Raw genomic sequence first — 21934 nt, 5'->3', positions numbered from 1 at the left:
TTGGAGCTAGGAAATGCTTTTTTGGGGCTAAGCAGGATGGGCTGGGAAAGGGATGGTTGCTGATTCCACCTCTGGGAAGTCAAGGGTGGAAATTTGGGAATACAGGGAAGTGTGCAGGGTGCCTGTGACAGCAGAGTTCATGGCCAGTGCACATCAAAAGACTCTCCTGTACAGAGCAGGGGGTTTGGAACAGGGAATCTCTGTGTCCCTTGCTGCCCTGATATCCCATGCTGCAAATCCTGCATGCAAGCTTTGGTTCCGCTGGACAAGGCACCCTGTGATTCCCAACCCCACACTGGGTGCTCCCAGCTCCCTCCAAGCCCAGAAGGGCTGAGGCCATCCTGCAGAGGCCTGGCTTGGGTGCCTGTGGACCCTGCTGCTGCCCTGTGAGTCACGGCCGTGGTGCCAGGGGAGCTGCTGGTGGCACAGAAGGCGCTTTGTGCCGGCTCTGCGGGGTTACTATGGCAATTGGGGAGAGGGAGAGCAAACAGATGGAGCAGAATCCCAGCCAACATGGGGGGATTTCAGGGCTTCATGTGGAGGTAACTGCTGGGGAGGGGAACCTGTGTGTGGAGCAGAGACCAAACTGAGTTGGAGCAGGTCCTGGGGGTGAAACGCTCAGCACGGAGCTGAATCCATCCCCTGGCATAGGATGGGTGCCCACAGCAACTCCCCAACTTACCTGAGTGCAGAAGGACTCAGGGGACCACAGTTTCTAGATTCTGTTCTTGGCCTCCCACACTGAATAGCAAGAAGCTGGGAGTGGGAAAGGGAGGCACTGCTGAGCCCACGGACAGGATCTTTCCTCTGGCTCCGTTTTGTGTTTGCTCCCGTCGTTGCTCCACTGGGTATTTTGCCAAGTGCCATCAGTGGGCGTGTGGGGCTATTCATAGTGCCCCTTCCAGCCCTGCTGGGTGGGCACTGGGGAAGGGAAACTCTGCAGGCTCACAAATTAGAACTTGTGACTGCTCTGACATGGTCAGGTGGTTTCCATCCCAGCGGGATGGGTTTGGGGTGGAGTGGCTCGTGTGCTGGTTTCACTGAGCTGGAAGTTCACATCATGGAAACTGTGCAGGTCTTGGAGCCTTTGGCTCAGCTCTGATGCAGGAAAAGTGGCAGATAAGGTGGGGGTGTGGACTGATCTGTGCTGATTCCCTCAGCAGGGAGGGATGCTGCTGGTCCTGCTGGTGGGACCTTTGCAATGTGTTGCAGACCAGCTTTAACACACAACCTCAGTGAGGTTTGCATTTGGGGAAGGACAGGGCTGGAGAAGTGAGTCCCAGGCACCTGTTTTGTCCTGGAGCTGGCAGGGCACAGGGCTGGGAGCTGTCAGAGCTGGGGACATGCTGGCCATGTGTCTCCCTTCTGTCCTGCTGCAGCTGCAGGAGCTGTTGCACGGTGCTGTCTCCTGAAATTCCAGCTCCTCGCTCTCCCCTCCCTTTCCTGGCAGCCTTTGGAGTGCTGGACTTTGTCCACACTCCTGCTCCCAGCAGCCAGGCAGGTAGGAGCTGTTCTGAAGGGCTGTCCAAGGCCACGCTGAGCTGTCTGCTCCCAGCCCTGTGCCTGGAGCACACCTTGATATTCCTGCTTTTTAATGGGTCCTCCAGCTCTGTGCAGCCACAGCAGCTTTAGCTGCACAGTGCAGCTGCCCCCTCGTCTCTCCTGGGGGGATCCAGGACCTCCATGCTCTCAGCTGCTGCACTTTCAGCCCCTTGGGGTCAGTTTGTTTTCCCAGGGAGGTGGGATGGAATTTTCACCTGCAGGTTTCTGGCCCTGCCTGAGCCCTGTTTCCCTCTGCAGCAGTGGGTGTTGTTATCTCAGGGCTCTTTGGAGTTGGGAGGAGGGGGACCAGAGCATCCTCTTGCCAGTCACTCCTGGTGCCTTGTCCTGGTGCCTCAGCCTGTGCAAGCCCAGATTTGTGAGGGGTTCACTGCTGGCTGACATTCAGCTCATGTCTGGTTTTTCCCTGTTTTCCATTTGTTGTGGATGGGGTGTCCCCTCTCCTGCTGGGACCAACCCTTTGCTTTTGCTGGATTTTGGAGTGCTTTTGTTGGATTTTTTCCTGGATGTCTCGTGGTCATTGCTCTCCATGCCAGATCCAGCTCTGGCTCTTCCCAGGAAGGCCAGGCTGGGGCTGGGGCCCTGGGGGTCATGGAGCCTCTGGACAGGGAATGTTTTTTGGGAGCCCTGCACATCACTAATGGCGTGGGGACCTCTTGTGGCTGGAGAAACGGGGATGGGGCCAGGCTTGGCTGTGCTCCCAAAGCCCAGCTGCCTCCCTCTCCTGGAGCTCTCCTGGGTCCATGAGCCATGAGGGGCACAGGGCTGCTCTCTGCTTTGGCTGGAGCATCAAGGCTGAGCTGGTGCCTCGTTTTTCTCTTTCAGATTCCAAAGGATCCTTGGAGCCACACAAACCAGGTAAGTGTCCAGCAGGAATTGCAGCTTTCACCCCAGAAAGGGTTTAAATCCCAGAAAGAGGGGACTGTTAATGGCCATGAAGGGTGAAGAGCACTTTTGGGGTACAGTGCTTGGCTCCAAGACCTGGAAAATGGTCTCTTAGTGCACCCTTGGCTGTTTCTACAGAGCAGTGTTCAGCAGTGTCATTGAGACCCACTTGTGCTCTGGCTCTTGCCTGAAATTTTGGGCAAGTGGTCACTGTGACCTTCTTGGCATTTTGCTGACCTTGGTGAGGGGTCCAAGCCGTGCATTCCTGCCTAGTGGCTGCTGGGAAAAGGGTGCTTGAAGGAAAAAAGCAAGAATCCATTTGCTCACCTCACGTGTGCATCTTCTCTTCCAGTGAAAGGCAAGAAGAAACGGGATCTGAGGATAACATGTGTCCCCATCAAACCACCCGTGGCCAACACCACGTAAGGATCTCTGCTGCTTAGAGCTGCTCCAGAGCTGGATTGGGCACTTCCTCGAGGGGAATGGCCTGTGAAGACTTCCCAAAATCAGCACAGTTGTTCTTTCCTCTGAAGCTGGGGCTCGTGGGTGATGAGAAGGAATTGCACACGTGTGTGCAGACACGTGTGTCGCTCTGGGAGGTGTTTGGTAGGAAATGTCCTAAAGGCAAAGACTCAGAATCCTCTGGGAAGCTCTCCCCAGTCTTTCTGCCATGGCTCTGCCAATGCCAAAGGGCAAAGATGTGGTAGAGAGAGTGAATCTTCCTGGGGGAAGAATTTGAGTGCAGGGGAAGAGAAGAGGTGGTGGTAGCTGGACCACAACAGAAGCCAGAGGCACAAAGGTTGGGGAGTGTTTTACACGCCCTGAGTATCAGGTTTAGTTGGAGTTGTTTGCAGCTCCTTACCCTGCTAAAAGGAGGCCACAGACATCTTGCACTGTTGTGCTGTTTGGGGCCAGTGCCCAGCAGTATCTCAGGGCACTGGAATTTCTCCCTGCCCTGTTTGCTTTGAGCTGCTGATGCTTGTTATGCCATGGGGGAGAGCCCAGGGTAGCAGTGCTTGGTTTGACAAAAAGCAGACTGCTAAAATTCCACTTCCATGGTGCTCTTCCAAAACACTTCAGGCTGCATCACCGCTGCTGAGCCTTGTTTGCTCCAGAAACCTGTTCTAGAGAACTCCAGGAGAGCAGTGAAGTCCCCAAAAGGGAAATATCACTGCTGAAAACCCCAGGTAGAGAGGGGGAGGCAGGGGAGCTCCCCCACGGATGCTGTGCAGCCTCGCACAGCCCTGCCCTGCCTGTGACAACCACCTCCTTCCCCCACGGGCACATCTGTCTCTGCTGCTGCCAGGGTTTGAATTTCCCCTGGAGAAGGCCTCATGCTGGAGTCTGCAGGGCTTTGCATGCCCAGAGGCTGGTGCAAGCTGCCCACTGCTCCTTTTCTCCCTGCTTTTCAAGCTGCAGTGCAAATATTTGCACAGTGCAAGGCTTTTGCTCAGAGCCCAAAGTACTTCCTTGAAGCTGGAGGCTGCTCTGATGAGACCAAACCAGTTGGGCAATCTCTGCTCTGTAGAAGCTCCCAGGGGATGGGGAGAGCCCAGAAGTGAGGCACAAGGGGCAGAGCACTCATGGTGGCTCTAAAAGTACCGTGCTGCCCAGAATGAGAAGTGGGCAGCAATAAGGAAAAAAGCCATAAAGCACAACTTTCACCTGCCTGGTGTTGTGCAAAGGGTGACACCAAAGTGCTGCCTGCTCTGCCTGCCTGGAACAGGCAGCAGAGTGTACACAAATGACTCATAGGGGAGGAATTACCTGTTGTTCCCTCGCGTGCGTTTCGGGCTACGTGGCTGTGCTGGTACAACACCTGCCTGTCAAAACATGACAGCTGAGCTGCTCTGCCACAGAAACGTCTCATCTCAGCTCCTCAGGCTCCTCTCCCGAGCAGGAATGGTTTCACAGCCTGGTGGTTTGGTGCATGTCTCACCTGGCTGACTCCCTGGGGTTCTCACTGTGCCCCATGGGTGTGGGGTGAGGCGTTACTGGCACGATTTAAAGATTTCGTGGGTGTTTGGAGGGGGCTGGTTGGAACCTACAGTGAGGCAAGGGGGAAAAGCAGCAGCTGAAAGTGCTCAAAGGAATGTGAAACCTGGCTCTGGCTCTGAATGAAGCTGGGCTTTCTCCTGATTCTGTCTCATTTCTTGCAGGCCCCCGAGGAACTTGGACTCCAGGGCCTTCATTACCATTGGAGATAAAGTACGTGTCAATGGGGTTTCTTTTTTTGCTTCCTTCCAGTTTGGTTTTCCCTGGGCATGGAGAGCTCTGTGGATTGTGCCTTGCAACCTGTCAGATCAGGATTGCAGCCTCATGGGATACAATCTAAACCATTCTTGGATGATCCAACCCATCTGTCCTAAATGAGGGTGGCCTCACCAAGCTCTCAGACTGCCCCTAACAGAGTCCCTTTATCCTGCCTACCCACAGGTCTGTGTTGCTGCTTGAGGCCCAGGAGAAGCTGGGCACAAAGTTTCTCTCTGGTTCTCCAAAGTCTTTCCTAGTGACCTGATGAAAAACACTGCTGGAAATAGCCACTGTCCCTCTTTTATTTCATTCTCTTGTTATGGGCTCTCTTGGGGCTGCAGGAGCTCTTTGCAAACGAGCTAAAAATAGCCTGCATTGGATCAGCCCTATATCTAGACCCTTCCAGGCTGGGAGGTGGCTTGGCTGATGGCATCTGGGTCCCTTGGCCTCAGTGCAAGGATTAGGGTTGAGGAGAGGAAGCTTTGGCTGGGTCCAGGGAACAATCCTGCTGCCTGTGCTGTTTTCTGGGCCTGGTGTGGTGTATAGCAGGAGCTCTGGGAGAGATGCTCTCCGTGACAGCCTGGGCACTGTGTGTGCAAGGGGACAGTGCTGCAGCCTAGGGAAAACTCTCTAGAGTCACTTCCTTGCCTGCTCCAGTGTTTGCAGGAAGGGTCTGGTCCGGGTATTTTGGAGTGACATGATGGAGAAGAGGACTTGGGCGGGAGTCCAGCTTCAGGAGTGGAGGTGGGTGGTGACCTCGGGTCCCTGGGATGTGCACAGGCCATGCCACGCATCCCATTGTCCTGGGAGGGCTCCGTGGGTGCATCCATCCCCTCTTGCTGCTGTGCAGGGCAGGGCTGGTTCCTGGAGCGTGCTGGGAGCCTCGGGGCAATGCCAGGAAAGGAAAAACACAATAACCAGGAACAACTGCAGAACACGTGTCCAAAAAGCACCACCAGATCCTTCCTGGAGGCCCCTGCGAGCCTGCACTGCTCCTCTGCCTGCTGCCTGTGCTCTCCTCACCTCAGGATCCACGTCCTGGCCAGGAAAGGGCCGGCACCTTCCTGTGCTGGGCAGGGCACAGCTCCGCGCTGAGCTCAGCCCTCCCTGCCCGCCACAGCTGGCTGCAATCTGCAGCCACATCTGGCTGGAGCCAGGGCTGGCAGGAAGGTCGGGCAGACCTGGTGGCTGCTGCCCATGCTGAGGGGACAGTGCTGGCCAGAGTCTGGCAGCCACATGTCCCAGCCAGAGGCCGTTTCCTCTCTCCCTGCTCAGGGCGTAGCTCGGGCTCCGTATCCGGAGCTGTGCCGTGCTCGTTTCCCACCCTCGCTGCCTTTGTGGCTGCTGGGGCACTTTGGCATCCTGGTATTATTTTCGTTCCCTGAGACCGGAGGAAAGCTGGAGGCTGGATAAAGGCTGGCTGAAAGGAGGCCTGTGACTTATTAGGAGCCATGAATGCAGCATCCAAAAATAGCCCGTGTGTCACTCGATTGGTGCCCTGCCCAGCAGAGGCAGCAATTACAGGGGAACGTGGCTTTAGGGAAACTTGTTTGTGGCTGGTGCAGGAGCTCACTGGCTCCCTGCAGTGTCAGGCACTCGCTGGGGTGAGCACTGGCCATGGTTTTTTCATAGCTTAGGTAGTTGTTTTCTTGGTGTTAACTCAGGTTTTACCTTGCTGGCAGATTTTTGGTGGTAGGAGAAGGTATTGAAAGTGGGTAAAGCCTGTGTGAACTCACTGATAATTAGAAATGGAGTTGCTGTGTGCTGCCTGTCTAAGAGAGGCTTTGCACAGGTGCTGTTAGACGCACAGAGGGGTTTTTGTGACTGTTGATTTTTGGGATGTGGGGAGAGGTGAGGGATCCCTGGCTGCACACAGGGGTTTGGAGCATGGTGGAGGCTTCTGACCGCTGCCCACATTGGCACAGGAGCTGTTAAAATCCTACAAATAGTTCAGCAACTGCAGAAATTCCCTTGTGTGGGTAATCCCTCACAGGCAGCGAGGCACCAACCTTTGGTGCCCTTTCTAGTGGCAAAGTTCCCTGGGCTTAAAGGATGAAAGTCCTGATCTCCAGCTGCAGAGGGGGAATTAAATGAACCCTGGTGAGTGTGAGGTGAGAGGGTTTGGGCTGTGATTTAACAGAGCCAAAAATACCCCCATCCTCTCCAAGCGTGGCGCCTCTGGAGTCCTCCATAGTTCGAAACGCCCTGCACGAGCGAGCTGACAGCATTGCTGAAGTCCTTGCTGATAAACCTGCTTGTCCCTGATGCCATTTTGTCCTCTCTCCCTAAAGAACTTCGAGGTGGAAGCTGATGACCTGGTGAGCATTTCAGAGCTGGGCCGTGGGGCCTACGGCGTGGTGGAGAAGGTGCGGCACGCGCAGAGCGGCACCATCATGGCAGTGAAGGTGAGCACACCTGGCTGGGTGGGGACACCTGGCTGGCTGGGGATCACGAGGGACAGCCCCAAGGGAGCAGAGGAACTGCCGAGCTCCACTGGTTGTGGTAAAATGAGGGTGGGTTTATCTGGCTTTGGCAGCCTCTGGTGTTCCTGGTGCGGTTTGGCCAGTGCAGGGTCTGTGCTGATACTGGCTGGGCACTGCTGGGGTTGATTACAGCCTTGGGAATCCAGGATTGGTGCCTGCAGTGCAAGGCAGGCGTGGCAGTGCCTGTCCAGGCTGCTGGCCTGGCCCTGCACCCGCTGCAGAGCGTGCCAAGGCTTTGGCATTCGTTAAGGTTCTCTCTGGCAGAGGCAATTTGGGCGTCTCCTCCTGGGTGCTGCTGGCTGCAAAATAAGGATAAAACACCCTGGCCCCAGGACTGCAGGTCCTGAGTCAGGCTGGGGGATTCAAGGAGCTCAATCAAAAGTTATGCTTATGCCTTTTTGTTTTGCTTGCTTTTAACCATGCAGATTGGGCAGTTAGCCAACCTAAAACAAATGTTTGAATATCTGCTAATATCTTCTACTGTTTGAATATCTGATATCTGGTTACCCCACCTACACCAAACTCTTGTTGTTTCATGTTTGTCTCAGAGGATTCGAGCCACTGTGAACACTCAGGAGCAGAAGAGGTTGCTGATGGACCTGGACATCTCCATGAGGACAGTTGACTGCTTCTACACAGTCACCTTCTATGGAGCCCTCTTCCGTGAGGTACTGACCTGCCTGGGGCCACCTGGGGCTCTGGGATTGCACTGGAAGCACCAAACTGTCCCTAAAACACCTCAGTGTTCTTCAGCCCAGCTCTTTATCTCCCCTGGGTTTCCAGGGAATTCCCTCTCAGCTGCTTTCTCTCCATCTGCAGGGTGACGTGTGGATCTGCATGGAACTCATGGACACTTCCCTGGATAAATTCTACAAGAAAGTACTGGAGAAGAAGAAAACCATCCCTGAAGACATTTTGGGGAAAATGGCTGTGTCTGTGAGTGGCTCTTGGGTCCTTAGATGGGTTTGTGCATCCCCTGAGCCTGCTGGAGGCCTCTGCTGAGGGCTGTGGTGTGTTAGCAGTGAGAGGCTGCTGCTGCCTGTGACTGATGAGTGCTTTTCCACTCTTTTATCCCCAGATTGTACGAGCTCTGGAGCACCTGCACAGTAAACTGTCTGTAATCCACAGAGGTAAATGCTGGATGGGGTTAGTGCAGTGTGGCTGGAGATCCAACCTTGAAATAAGCTGGGGGAGGGCTCCTTTCCAGGTGTGCTGTGCCCCTGTGGTGAACAGATCTAGATGCTTGTTCCTGAGATGCTTCCCTTTCTGCAGGGGTTGTTCTCTTCCTCCTTTCCAGATGAAGGGTTGAATGTAACAGCAGAATTCCTCACCACCTGTATTTTATGAGCATCTCTGTCCCTCTTGGAGTACAGAGGTGCCTTGAAGGCAGCTCGTGGAGATAAAATCCCCAAATCCTCCTGGCTGGGTAGTTTTAGCAAAGTGAGGGCTGGAGGAGACCTTACAAATTCACAAATGGGAATTGTAACACCTGGGTCTTGCTCTCCACCCTGGTGAAGTCCCTTGTGTACTTGTGGACAGATCAGGCTGTGCATGAGACAAACTCTCCTGAAGATTTGGTGGAGCTGTGCTTTTAAGGCTGTGCTGGCCACATAAATCTCTCCTAAGGAGCTGAGGATAAACTCCTCAACACTTTATTTCAACCTTTTGACCTGCCTGGTTGGAGAGGGGACTTGTTCTCCCTGAGGACATGGTTGGAGTTCACCTGTGAATAACTTTGATTGCAATAAGACTGGTGGGGCTTTGTCTCCCTTCCCCTGTGTTGGGGCCTGCCTGCTCCCTCCCAGGCCTGCAGGGAATTGCCAGTTTTGTCTCAGACTCTTCAATACCCCTGCAAACACCCAAATTTTCCCTCTTGCATTTCCTCTCAGACGTGAAACCTTCCAACGTGCTGATCAACAAGGAGGGGCATGTGAAGATGTGTGACTTTGGGATCAGTGGTTACTTGGTGGACTCTGTTGCCAAGACCATGGATGCTGGCTGCAAACCCTACATGGCTGTAAGTGCAACCCTGTGCAGCCTCAGCCCTGCCTGTAAGAGGCTGCTGCTCAGAAATCAGTCTGTTCCACCTCCAGCCTGAGATAAAAGCCACTCAGGGGTGCTCTGGTCTCCCTGACTCAGCAGAGCCTCCCTTTAAGCCCAGCTCTGTGTTAATCCCACAGTGACTCTCCCTCTGCCCCTTCCATTTGCAGAAGGACACAAAACTGGTTGTGGCACTGCTCCTTGTTGGATAGAAAGTGCTGAGGCTTTTCTTGGCAGGATCATATAGTTTCATCCCCAAGTCAGTATGAGTTTCCCTTTGCCATCTGTGGCATCCATGTGGGAAGTGTGTGCTCCTGAGGGAGGGATCATGCAAGTCTCACTCTGCTGCAGAGAGGCAGAGTGGATGTGAGTTGTGTGGAGCAAGTTGTGGCTTTCATCAGAGCTAGATTCAACCTCAGACCCTGCCTCCCTGGGGGCATGAGCCAGGGAAATCCACCCAGCCTGGCTTTTGGAGCCAGGGATGTGCTCTGTGGGGTTTGCACTGGGAAAGCAGGAGTGCTAACATCTCCCATTTTGCTGTTGCAGCCAGAAAGAATAAACCCTGAGCTGAACCAGAAGGGCTACAACGTCAAGTCAGATGTCTGGAGCCTTGGGATCACAATGGTAACACCAAGGGCTGGGATCTGCATCTGCAGCCCCAGGGTTGGGATGGGGTTTGGGCAGGTGGGGCTGTGCCCTGCTGGCAGCACTGGCAGCTGGGTGGGTGCCCATCAAGCAGGACTCAATTTGGGCACGACAGCTCAGGGAATGAGGTTGATTACCCAGGGAATTCAGGCTCCCAGCAGACAATATCAGGATGACAGTGACTATCCACACTGAGTATCCAAGAGTCTGGCTTTAAATTGCTCTGCAGCCCCCTGCCTGCTGGCTGAGGGGTGGTCAGTGGAGCAGGGTTTGCTGCAGCTGGGGCTCAGCCTTCCTGCTTCACCCCCCATGTCACCAGAGCCTTGCAGGGGATTCCAGTCCTGCTGCACTGAGAGCTGCTGTGTGTGGTTTGCAGCAAATCCTGCCTGCGGGGTGGCTCAGAGCAGCCAACAGGAAGGGGAAATGCTTTCAGTTCCAAAATTGCAGCTGCTTGGGATGGTTTATCTGCCTCCTGCAAGAAACAGATCTTGCAGAAAGCAGCTGAGATCCTCTGGCGCCAGTGGACAAAGGAAATCCCAGCTGTTGGCTCCAAGGGATGCTGCCTGGGAAACAGCTCCTGCTTTCCAGGAGACTCTCTCTGAGGGTAGATTATTTTCAGGAATTCCTCCTGTGCCCTCTTAGCTGTGGCTTTCGTTTTGGGGGCTGCATCCCTGTGTTTGTGCATGCTGTGTCTTGGCAAATATTCCCTCTTCTTTGGTCTCATCCACACCCAAGTGCCAAACCCAAGCCCCTCTCCCTGGTGTCCCCATGCCAGTGCAGAGCTGGTCTGGCTGACTGGAAATGTCATCAGGAGTGTCATCTGAGCTGCAGGAAGCTGTGGGATGGGAGACTCTGAGTGATGGAATATCCAAACCTTTCCAAAGCTGGAAGGGAGAGGACACCTTGCTGGAAGCTGGCCAGCCTGCAGCTGAATGGAGCCCCAGAGTGTTTGGCTCCCTCTCGTGTCTTCCTCCTGGGCTGGCTTCCTGGGGTTTTTTAGGTTTATTTTCTTTATGAGGGAGTTGGATTGATTTCAGACCAGACAGTTTGTGAGCCATTGAGTTGCAGGGCCTTTCCAGGCCTTCCTGGGCTGGTGGCTTCATTCAGTTTTGCAGCAGCAGGAACTGACCTGAGCCAGAGGCAGGGAGGGACACTGGGCTCTGTCCCAGTCTCTGTCCTTTCAGGTTTGTTATTCCTCCCATCACATCACACCCTACCAGGCAGGTCTCAAGGTTCTGTTGCCCATTTTGAGACAGGAGCTGATCCTTGGCACGAGGAGACTACCCAAGAGCTGTGACCAACCTTTTCCTGCTTAAATGAGGGATGGAGCAGAGGTGACTTGTAGGAAGAACCCAGTAATTGAGGTGGCTTTGGCAAAATTGTTCTAGCACTTAATTTTTCCTGGGTTTGTGGATTTTTTGTGTGTTTAGCTCATGCAGTGCCAGCCCAAGGCCCAGAGGCTGCCTTAGGGCCAGCAGAGCACTTTGGAAGCCAGTGCAGAAACTGTGTGCTGTTACTATTATCTTTTTAAATAATCCCATTTTACATATCTTTTGTGACTTCCTGTAAATGCATTAATATGCTGAACCAACCTCAAAAGGAAGTATTTTTGGCCTCTGGGTCTTTGTATTTAAAAAAAAAAAAAAAGAAAAAAAAAGGTGGTATGACCCAAATTGAAAATGGTTTGTAAGGAAAGAAGGTTTTCCTTTGAACCTGAGCTGGCTGAGCCTGGTGGGGCTGTGCCTGGTGTGTGTCTCACGTGTCCCTGCCTCCACCCCCAGATTGAGCTGGCCATTCTCCGCTTCCCGTACGAGTCCTGGGGGACGCCCTTCCAGCAGCTCAAGCAGGTGGTGGAGGAGCCCTCGCCCCAGCTGCCCCCTGAACGCTTCTCCAAGGAGTTCGTGGACTTCACAGCACAGTGGTGAGGCTCCAGCAGGGACTGCTGGCTCTCCCAGCCTGCCTGAGGAGCAGCCCTGATCCCTGGGGGTTGGAGTGAAGTGTGGGGCTGGCTTTGCTCTCCTTTATTAGCCCATTTCTGCCCTCCTGGCTGTACCTGGTGCTCAGCATGGCAGGAAGCTCTGCCCAAACTGGTTTTGCTCTCAGCCTGACTCACCCAGGCTGGCTGGAAGGTGCAGAGGTTTCTCTTCCCCTTTTCCTGTTACTGCTGCTGAAATGTTGGTGTTTTCTGGCAAAGTGGCAATGAAACCAGAACCACCCCCTGGCAGCCTCTGGGTGAAAGCTGCTTTGTGGTTTTGTGGGAAGCTGCTCCCCCAGGGTGTCCCCTGCTCCCTGGGTGCTGCCAGGCAAAGGCAAGCTCACCCTGCAGGTGCTGGGAAACCATATCCTCTTCTTCCCAGTTGTTCTCTGTGTGGGGCAGACTCCAGAGCTGCTTGGCTTGTGCTTTTTGTGGCAAAACACTGAGTTGTCCTTTCCCAGTTACCTGCCTGGCTGCTTTGCTGGTGGTACAAACCTGCTCAGGCAAGGAGGGAGAGGGATGGGTGCAGCCCATGGGGAGCATTTCATGTTGGGTGGGAAGGGGAGATCCCCTATGACAGACCACATTCAGCAAAAATAAAAGATCCTACAGCCTTTCTGTCCCATTTTTTTTTCCTTCCAGCTTAAGGAAGAACCCAGCTGAGCGAATGAACTATTTAGAACTTATGGTGAGTGCAGAGCTGTTTCTGCTGGTCTTTATTCCCAGTTTTAAAACTCAAGTCAGTGGTCCAGCAGGGAAATGGGACAACTTGTGGGTGACTTTTCAGGCATGGAGTGGGATGGGTGCAGTGTGTAAGAGGTGTGGTAGGGTGTGTTGATTTCATGGGTGTTAAGGTCAGGGTTTCCAGGTGTTTTCTCCATCTGTCCTATCTGCTCTTGGAGAGTTTAGACGTGGAAGGATGTTAGTACAGCTGCCAAGGTGGGGTGTCCTGCTGGGGCTGAGCTGAGAAATGCCAAAGTTCATCTTTTAGCTGAAGAATGGTGTCCATGGGAGTCTGGGGAGGAGGGTGGAGTCCCCCTCCAGCTGTGTGACATCCCCCGGGGTCTGTGGTGTCAGCTGATGCTTTGTTTGATCTCATTGGCAGGAACACCCTTTCTTCACCTTGCACGACACCAAAGAGACTGACATGGCCTCCTTTGTGACAGAGATCCTCGGGGAAGACTCCTAACTCCCAGCTCCCTGCAGTCCCTCCATCCCGGCTTCCCCGCAGGAGAGCGAGCGAGGACTCGAGTTCACCACGGTGCTCTGCACAAATCACAAATCCACCGCCCTGCCCTGGGGGCATCTCTGGCCCCATCAAAATCTCTTTTCTCTTTGCCCTGAGGAAAAAATCCCCCAGGAGGAGCCTTTTGAAGCCAACACCTTCCCAGCCAAGCCAAGGACTCTGAAGGCTCTGGAGAGGAGCAGCGCCTGAGCAGGCAGAGGGTGCCCGAGGCCACCTCCCTTCCCCAGAGCCAGGGCACAGCACAGGGGGTTGTGTTTCTTTGCTGTCAGGGGAAGACAGAGAGAATCAGTGCTGCTGTGCTTCTCCCACTCCTTCCTGCCTGCCCAAAGCCCCTTCCCTGGAGTCTGGTCTCACTTGCCTTCTCTCTGTGCCTGGCTCTCTGCCCCCAGGAGCCCACACAGCTTTAGGGGCTCGTGGAGCTCCCTGGGCTGCTGCTCACACCAGAGGAATGTTTTAAGGACCCTTTGAGGCAGCACCAGCTCGGGCATCCCTCTCCCTCAATCAGTGCTGCTCTCTTGAGGAGAGGGGGAAAAAGGCATTTTTCCACTGTGCCACAAGCTGCAGCCCACGCTGTCCCCACACCTGCCCATGGGGCTTCACCCAGCATCCATCCCTTCCCTCGTGGGCACAGGGTGATGGAGACACAGCAGCTGCCTGTCCTCCCCATGGCCCTGGGCTGGGAGGTCACATCCCTGCCCTGGGCATCGTCTTCTGCAGCCCTGGCTGCCTCCACCCCGCCTGGCTCCCTGAGAAGTCTCTGCTCCATTTCCTTTCCAGCCTGGAGCTGCTGTCAGACCTCGCACTGTGACACTGTTCCAGAGGCTGAACTCGCACCCCTGGTGTCCCAGACTGTCCCCAACCCCTGTGGGTGGCAGCGAGAGCCAAACCCCAGAGACTGGCCCGGGGCAGTTGTACATTTGATGTCTATATATGATGGACTTTGTAACGTGTTTCCTAGGTTTGATCTAACTCGCTATAAATTAAAGCCCTTCTGTGTGGGAGGAGGGAGGAGCAGTTCCTTCTCTGCTGACAAATCCACTGTGAAAACCTGATGTGTTTCCTCAAGCTCCCAGCCCGAGGAGCCAGGGGAGCAGGAGGGGTTTCAGGCTTCTACTGTACATGATCACGGATAAACCGGCTGTGGATTTTGGGTTTGTTTATTTTTCTTTTTTTTTTTAATAATTGAGTTTTTCTGAAGGATTTTTTTTCTTTTCTAATATATATTTGTGTGTGTGTATGTGTGCTCTATATATATTATATATTTTTTAAATCAATGATGAATGTGTGGATGTCTATGTGGCCAGCAGATCTGGCGTAATAACAATTTTTCTGGCTAAATTTGGGCAGGTGGGGAAGGGGTCACTAGAAAACACTCTGGCCTAAGATTACTTTTTTTCTTTCTTTTTTAAAGAAATGCATCTATTTTTTAACTGAATCTTTTAAAAATGTTATTCCTGAAATTCATGCCCTGGAGGTCTGGATTTCAGGGTGAATTTCCAGTGTTCAGGGTCCCCCTCAATGAAGAATGATGTTCCCTTAAATTCATTATCCCCCCTCCTGCAGTCCAGGGTTTGATGCAGTGCTGGGGGGCTCCACACCTTCTATCCCCATGAGCTGCTCCTGGAAAAGCTGCTTTGGGGCAAATGGTTTTCAGCCCTTGATGCATCACACAGCCAAAGCTTTTCCTGTGCCATCCCTCTGATCTCCCTCCCTGAGTCAACAAACCCTGGGGAACCCAGCCCAGGTGGAGCTGCACAAACCCTGTTCAGCTTTGGTTTGACCCTGACCCCCAGCCCACCTCTGGATGGAAAATAAGGAAGTGATTGATGTTCTCCATGTCTCCCTCCTCCTCATCCTGCTCTGCAAACCCCCCAACACTCACCTGTACCTGTTTGATTTGACAGCTTTGCTGCTGAGATGTACAATTGTAATTTTTTTTCATAGTTGGTTACTTTGGATTATTTTTGTTTTTAGTTGAGCTTTTGGGTTTTCTCCCTTCTCTCTTTGTTTAAATCCTTTCCCCCTTCCTTTATCTCACCCTTTTTTGGTGCTTTGGGGAATGGTGTTCATTTTTAAAAAAAATTTTTTTGCATGCTTTTTATTTTTTTCTGCATTTCTCCTCCTGGAGAGAGTCCTGATTTCTGTATTTTGGGATAAGGGAGCATCTGCCCTTTCAAACACAGGGGAGATGGCTCTGGGGTGGGCTTGGGCCCTTGTGGATGAGCTGAGGCTGTGCTGAGGAGGCAAACACACCACACCTCCCCGTGTCATCTCCTCTGCTTCATTCTACACAGGTCTTACCTGTCCAAATCCCGTGTCCCTTTGCCCTTTGCACCTCCCTGCTTCCCTGTCCCACCTCGTTCCCTCTGCAGTGGCAGTTCCTTGGGGAGAGCCAGCTTGGCTTTAGGGTGGGCGAGGATTTTGACTCACATGGGAAGCCCCTCTCCCCTTGTATTTTTGGGAATGGTCTGTACCCCTCAACTCCCATCCTTATTTCCAATAAAATTCACCCTCAAACCTGATTCTTGTCTCCTCTTGCTGTTTGAGCATCGGCTGGGGGCTCTTTGGGGCAGCAGCTTGGAAGGGGGATCCTGCTTTCTCCCTATAGTGTGGGGTGATGCTGCTGCTGATTTGGGGATGGTACGAGCTGTGACCCTTGGGATGGGATCCCTGGAGCATCCCAAGGGTCACAGGAGGCTGTGGAGGTTCCAGCGTGGGACTTGCACAACACGGGAACCCCAACTCAGCATCCCAGGAGTGGCACCCCCGGGAGCGCTGCCAGGGGATACCCAGGGCTCTGCTGCTGCTGCGGCCGGGCAGGAGGCTGAGGCTGTGGGTTTCTGGGGCAGGGGGAGGCTCACCATGGACTGGGGACCCCCTCGAGTTCAGGGTCCCGGGGCAGCAGGCGCTGCCCACGGCCGCGAGGGGGAGGCAGCGCCCGGCGCCGGGAGCCGGCGGGACCGAGCTGGATCCATGGGAATGAACATCCACCGGGACCGAGCTGGATCCATGGGAATGAACATCCACCGGGACCCGGCGGGACCGAGCTGGATCCATGGGAATGAACATCCATCGGGACCGAGCTGGATCCATGGGAATGAACATCCATCGGGACCGAGCTGGATCCATGGGAATGAACATCCACCGGGACCGAGCTGGATCCATGGGAATGAACATCCACCGGGACCGAGCTGGATCCATGGGAATGAACATCCACCGGGACCGAGCTGGATCCATGGGAATGAACATCCACCGGGACCGAGCTGGATCCATGGGAATGAACATCCACCGGGACCGAGCTGGATCCATGGGGCTGAACATCCACCGGGACCGAGCTGGATCCATGGGAATGAACATCCACCGGGACCGAGCTGAATCCATGGGAATGAACATCCACCGGGACCCGGCGGGACCGAGCTGGATCCATGGGAATGAACATCCACCGGGACCGAGCTGGATCCATGGGAATGAACATCCACCGGGACCGAGCTGGATCCATGGGAATGAACATCCACCGGGACCGAGCTGGATCCATGGGAATGAACATCCACCGGGACCGAGCTGGATCCATGGGAATGAACATCCACCGGGACCCGGCGGGACCGAGCTGGATCCATGGGAATGAACATCCACCGGGACCCGCGGGATGAGCCCCCACCAGCGGCAGGACCCGGCGGAACCCCCTCTTTCCATCCCAGGCTGCTGTGACTCCCCCTCTGGGCACTTCCCAGCCCTCCCTCGGCCGGGGATGGGGGGTCCGGGGCATCATGCCTACGAGGGATGGAGCTGCAGGTTTGGTGAGAGACTGGGAGTAAGGAACAGCCTTCCTTACTCCCTTTCCAAGTATTTTCCCGGTCAGCCCTCTCCAGGCAGGATCAGGCCGGGGACACCGCGTCCCTCAAGCACCGGGATCTTGGTGGCGATGCTTTGCCTGGAAATGGAGCCGAGGAGGGGGTCAGCGGTGCTGGGGAGAGCAGGGACCCCAGGAACACCCATCCGTGTGGTGTGGGGACACGCCTGGAGGGAGCCCGACCTGCTGGGAGCTGGAGTCTGCTCTGTTCCAATTACCAGCTAAATAGCTACATCGAGACCATTAAAAATGCATCAGTGCCTCCGAGGAAAGAACTTCAGGAGAAGTGGAAAATTCATCACTTTGAGTTCCCTTATTAGGAGAAAAGGTGTTTTTTTTCCCCCCCATTTGTCTCAAAGAGAGGCAAAAAGAGGTTATTTCTGCCTGGTGACTCCCCCGTGGGACTGTCACGAGGTGAGAACAGGCAGTGCCCAAACCTGGGTGAGAAGGACACAGCTCCTGCTGCTGAGAAGGGAAAACTCAGCACAGGCAGGGGGCACAGGGACCATGGGTGGCAGCAGCTCAGTCCTCCTCAGATGAAGGGCCAACAGCTCTCCCTGCCCTGTGCTGAGAACAGTGTTGGGAGCAGGGTGATAATGAATGACACAGGGACTCTGGGCAGGTGTGAAGGAGGGCTCTTCATGCCTAAAACCCCAGGCAGGCAGGTGTGAAGGAGGGCTCTTCATGCCTAAAACCCCAGCCTTTTTAAGCACTTAGCCAGTTATCATGGTTTTAAGGCACAACAAGCCCAAGTCAACCAACCACCACACACCATGAAGTGGACACGATGTGGACATGTGGCAGTCACACAGCACATCTCACATCTTTCACATCTCTCTCATCTCTCTACCCCTATTCCAGCTGAGCCAGTCCCCCAAATCTCCCTTCTCCTTAGCCTAAGTAACAGGCTGGAGCCATCTTATGAGGCCTTCCCTTTCTAAAGCCTTACGAGCAGCCCCTCTAGAAGGGCAGACCCCAATGTGCTCCCCCAGTACAGTGCAGGTGTCTGTACTGGTCATACTGGCCCTTTGCAGGGGTGGCTCATCAGGAACTATAGTGGTAGGACAAGGAGTAATAGGTTCAAACTGAAAAGGGGAAAATAAAGGTTTGAAACACACAAGAAGGAGGCCCTGGCACGAGTTGCCCAGAGAAGCTGTGGCAGCCCCATCCCTGGAAGTGTCCAAGGCCACGTGGGATGGGGCATGGAGCAACCTGGGGTAGTGCAAGGTGTCCCTGCCCATGGCAGGGTGTCGGAACTGGGTGATCTTTAAGGTCCCTTCCATCCCAACCCCTTCTGTGCTTCCATTCTGTGGTGGCTCTCTCCAGGAGCTCCTGAGCTGGAGCTCACGCTGTTCCTAAGAGCCGTGTGCGGAGGAGGGCTGGCTAATGGATTAGCAGGGGGTGTGATGATGCAGCCAGTTTTCTGGGGCTGAGGGTTATTTATTTTGCTTAATTTTTCTTTTTTTTTTTTTTTTTGTATTTTTCAGATGGTGGCTGAGCCCGTATCTAGGACAGGGGTGGGCTTTTTTTGGTTCAGGTGGCCTGTGGGCACCTTGTCGCTCGATAGTGTAAATTAGCGAGTTCACCCAGGCCAGGGGTTTGTACCAGACGTGTTCAATTCCTCCCCTAATGACTGCCTCACCCAGAAACTTCCAAAGCTCTTGTAGCACCTCAGCACTAATGAGCTGAAGCTGCAGAATAGCAATGAGGCCTCAGGAATATGGATCAGCCTTTCCTGGCCCAGCCAGAGGCTCTGAAATGGTTTCAGCTGGCACCCAGAGCGAGCAGTGTAGCCCAACTGGGAGGGAAAGTTTTAAAGGAGGTGCCTTGGGTGCAGAAGCCTTTGCTGCCCTTGAGGAGCTGCTGAGGATGTCTCCCAGCTCTCCTCTCCAAACAGAAGGGGTAGGTGGCTTGTGTTGAGGTGAGGAGAGCCCAAACTCTGGTTGAACCACTGGTATCCAGGTGCTTTGGTGCCCTGCCTTTTCCCCCTGATAATTGATCATCCCTGGTTGATCTAAGTTTGTTTCTAAGTTTTGTTTTTACTGCTGGCTTGGACAAAGCATCTCCAAGCCCTTTCTGCCTGTCCCAGCAGCCTGGTTTGCACATCCAACCCCAAAGTGTGTGTGTGTGTATGGAGTGAGTTGTGCCACCCATCCATGCACAGCTGCTCCATCCCCTGGGAATTCTACAGGACCAACAGCAACAGGGTGCTGGAAAGTTGGGATGATTTCTGCTGGAGCCCCAAACTAGGGGAAAAACTCCCGTCCTACCCAGCAACACCAACCTCCAGCATTCCCTCTCAGCTTGAAACTTCTATTGATTTTTCCCAGACGGGAATGCTGGTGGGGGAACGGGGGTGGGAGGAGGAAGCCTCAGCAGCGCCAAGCCTGAAAATATCAAAGCTCGACGCCAGCGCTCCGGGGGTGACCGGGGGGGTCACCTGCCACGCAGGGAGCCCCGGTCCCCTGGTGGGTTTGCCGGGAGCCTTTCCAGCCCCGGAGCGGCGGCTGTGGCCCCTCTCACGCTGAGTTAACCTTTCTGGAAATGCCAAGCGGAGCTGGAACAGGCTGTTTGTCTGCAGACGCCGGGAGCTGCAGGCACACAGGCAGGGGGCTGAGAGGAGCCTGGAGAGCCACGGTGGCTTTTGCACCTGATTTACATCTCGGGGCAGCTCGGGCGGAGCGGGAGGCACAAACCTCGATGAGCCAAAGCTGCTCCCTTGATATCAGCTGCCTTTTCCTGGGGGGTCATTCCCCGCTCAGGGCAGCTTGTTTCTCCTCGGGGGATTCGCTCCTGATTGAAACTGGGATTTCATAAATAAACCCCGAGTTTCAGACAAAAGCTCTGCCTCGGGTCCGGAGCTGCCACGGGCGGTGTGTGGCTGCTCTGAGCACCAGTGCTCCGCTCAGATCATTAGGCGATTAATTAGCCTTTGCCAGGTCACGCCGACCCTCTGCTCGGGCTCTGCAGAGCATCATTCCTGCAGCAGGTCCCGTTCCTGGCCGGCACCGAGGAGCTGATGGATGATCCCGAGGGTCCCCCAGGATGTGCCTATGGACTGGGGAGCCCTGGCTGTGGCAGGAGGTGTTTGGTTCCCGTGCTGCTGCCCAGCCCCGGGGATGATGCTCAGGGCTCGCTATGGCTCTGTAAATACCCAGCAGCTGCCGGGCATCGATCCGGGCTGGCTCGGCTCGCTCCGGGCACGGAGCCGACACCCCGGGCGGGAGGGGTGGGCAGGGTTGTTGGGTGGAATTTTGGGAGCCTGGGGTAAGGCAGGAGGAATGCGGAGGTGCCGGTGGCTCCCAGGGCTGTGCTGCTGTGAGGGGCAGGGGTGGCACTGGGATTTCTCAGGCAGTGCTGCCTCCAGCTTGTCTTCTCACCCCGCTGTTTTCCATAGGGGTTGTGGGGTTTTTTTTGAAACTTACGCCGTGCCTCTTTTCAGGAACCTCTCCAAACAGCCCAAAAGTGATCTGGGGGTTCTGGTGACTGCACCCCACTTCCCAAAGTTTTCCTGGGCTCTGACCTGGTCTCTTTTGGCCCAGAGGGGGCGAGCTGGGGTCAGGACCTTCAGCTGAGAGGAACCTCCGGCCTCTCCCTCTCCTTTGCCATAACTTGGAGTGGAATCCGCAGGAATTTGGGATTGCTGTAGGCTGGAACACCTGATTGCCCTGTGGGAACTTCAGCCGAGACTGGAAGGTTGTTTTTGGGGGGGCACAGCAGCCTCTGAGAGCTGCATTTGGGGGATCCTTCCCCTCGGGCAATGATGGGGGGGGTCTGCCCTCCCTGAGCCCCAGCAGCAGCAGGACGTGTCCTTTGTCATCATCCCGCCCCACCCTGAGCTTCTTTAATTACAGCTTGGAGAGAGATCTTCCCCTTTATTCCCCCAAATCTTCTCCTTAATTAAAATCTTCGATCTGGGCCAGCGGGAAGCAGCTGTTGCCTCTTTGCAGGGTGTGCTGCAAGCTGCCAGCCCGAGTGTGGGCCACGCAGGGACAGCGAGGGGACAGCGCTGGGACAGGGGGCAGTGCCATTGTCACTGTCCCACCTGCTGATGCTGAAGGGAGCTGGCTGCTGCGAGCCTTGCCCTGCCCGTGGCAAGGGCTGAAATCATCTGAGCTAAGTGGGGACTGAGCTCTGGGTCCCTCTGCTCCCTTCCCACCCTGGAGCCCTTCCAGTGGGGCTGCAGATGGTCCGAGTGCAATGAGCCCAAACCCGTCTGGGGCTGCCAGCTCCTGGTCTGGAGAAGGGCAGGATGATGCAGGGGGATGAAGGTGAAGTTGGGGCTGTTCCTTGAGTTTTGTCCCTGGGATCCACCATGTGTCTGGCCAGGGACAGCTGCTTTTCTTTCCTCCTGTCCTTCCAGTGCAGTGGCCCAGAATCCACGGCTGGCACCTCTCAGGGCTCATGGGACACCCCTGCCACCCCTGTGTCCCCATTCTCCACGACCTGGGGACATTCCCTGCCATGGCCTCGCAGCCTCCGGGTGTTTTCTCCCAGGGTTAGCCCAGGGAGGTGACTTTCCCCTCCCTGCCTGCTCGGGGCGGGCGTTCCTGCAGCGATCCATCCTCGCAGCAGCGGGGAAGCGTCGGGAACAATTAGTGAGCTGGTGGTGTCAGCTCTATCTCAGCTGATGTGTCTCTTCTTAATGAAGCTTGTGGAAGAGAAAAGCAGAAAAAAAAGGGAAAAGGCTGCTGACAACAGATGTATTATTTCACCTCAGATTTACTGGTGCATGCATTTTTCATTCATGGAAGAGGCTGATATGCAGATTTATTCAGAGCAGAGCAGGTACAACCTTTGGTGGATCAATTCCTGCAGCAGGATTAGGAGAAAAGGATTTGGCCAGCCCAAAGCCAGCCCTAAATTTTGTGCCCAAGGTGGGCTAAAAGGCCAATCTTTTTTATTTTTTTTATTTTTTTTTCCCTCCAAATCCACACACTTCAGCCCAAATTCTGTTCCTGCTTTTGGCCAGGGGAAACTTCCACTGACAGCTACAG

At 54.6% G+C, this 21934-nt stretch overlaps 1 protein-coding gene across 3 annotated transcripts in view; it reads left to right on the top strand.

The window, feature by feature from the left end:
* MAP2K3 (mitogen-activated protein kinase kinase 3) overlaps positions 1-15609 on the top strand; it is a 30178-nt gene extending 14569 nt beyond the window's left edge. For all 3 annotated transcript variants that reach the window (XM_030229675.2, XM_018915835.3, XM_009091791.4), the window contains exons 2-13: positions 2386-2418; positions 2798-2867; positions 4605-4653; positions 6990-7103; positions 7730-7849; positions 8001-8117; positions 8260-8311; positions 9071-9198; positions 9768-9845; positions 11648-11787; positions 12484-12529; positions 12947-15609. In XM_030229675.2, the coding sequence (XP_030085535.2) occupies positions 2386-2418; positions 2798-2867; positions 4605-4653; positions 6990-7103; positions 7730-7849; positions 8001-8117; positions 8260-8311; positions 9071-9198; positions 9768-9845; positions 11648-11787; positions 12484-12529; positions 12947-13030 (1031 nt within the window). In that variant the 3' untranslated portion in view covers positions 13031-15609. The remainder of the gene's footprint in view (positions 1-2385; positions 2419-2797; positions 2868-4604; positions 4654-6989; positions 7104-7729; positions 7850-8000; positions 8118-8259; positions 8312-9070; positions 9199-9767; positions 9846-11647; positions 11788-12483; positions 12530-12946) is intronic.
* The last annotated feature ends 6325 nt before the right edge of the window (positions 15610-21934 follow it).

Source organism: Serinus canaria, chromosome 14 (assembly GCF_022539315.1).
Source record: "Serinus canaria isolate serCan28SL12 chromosome 14, serCan2020, whole genome shotgun sequence".
NCBI lineage: Eukaryota > Metazoa > Chordata > Aves > Passeriformes > Fringillidae > Serinus > Serinus canaria.
Note: the sequence above shows the minus strand (reverse complement) of the source record. Positions and strands in the feature narration are given on the sequence as shown.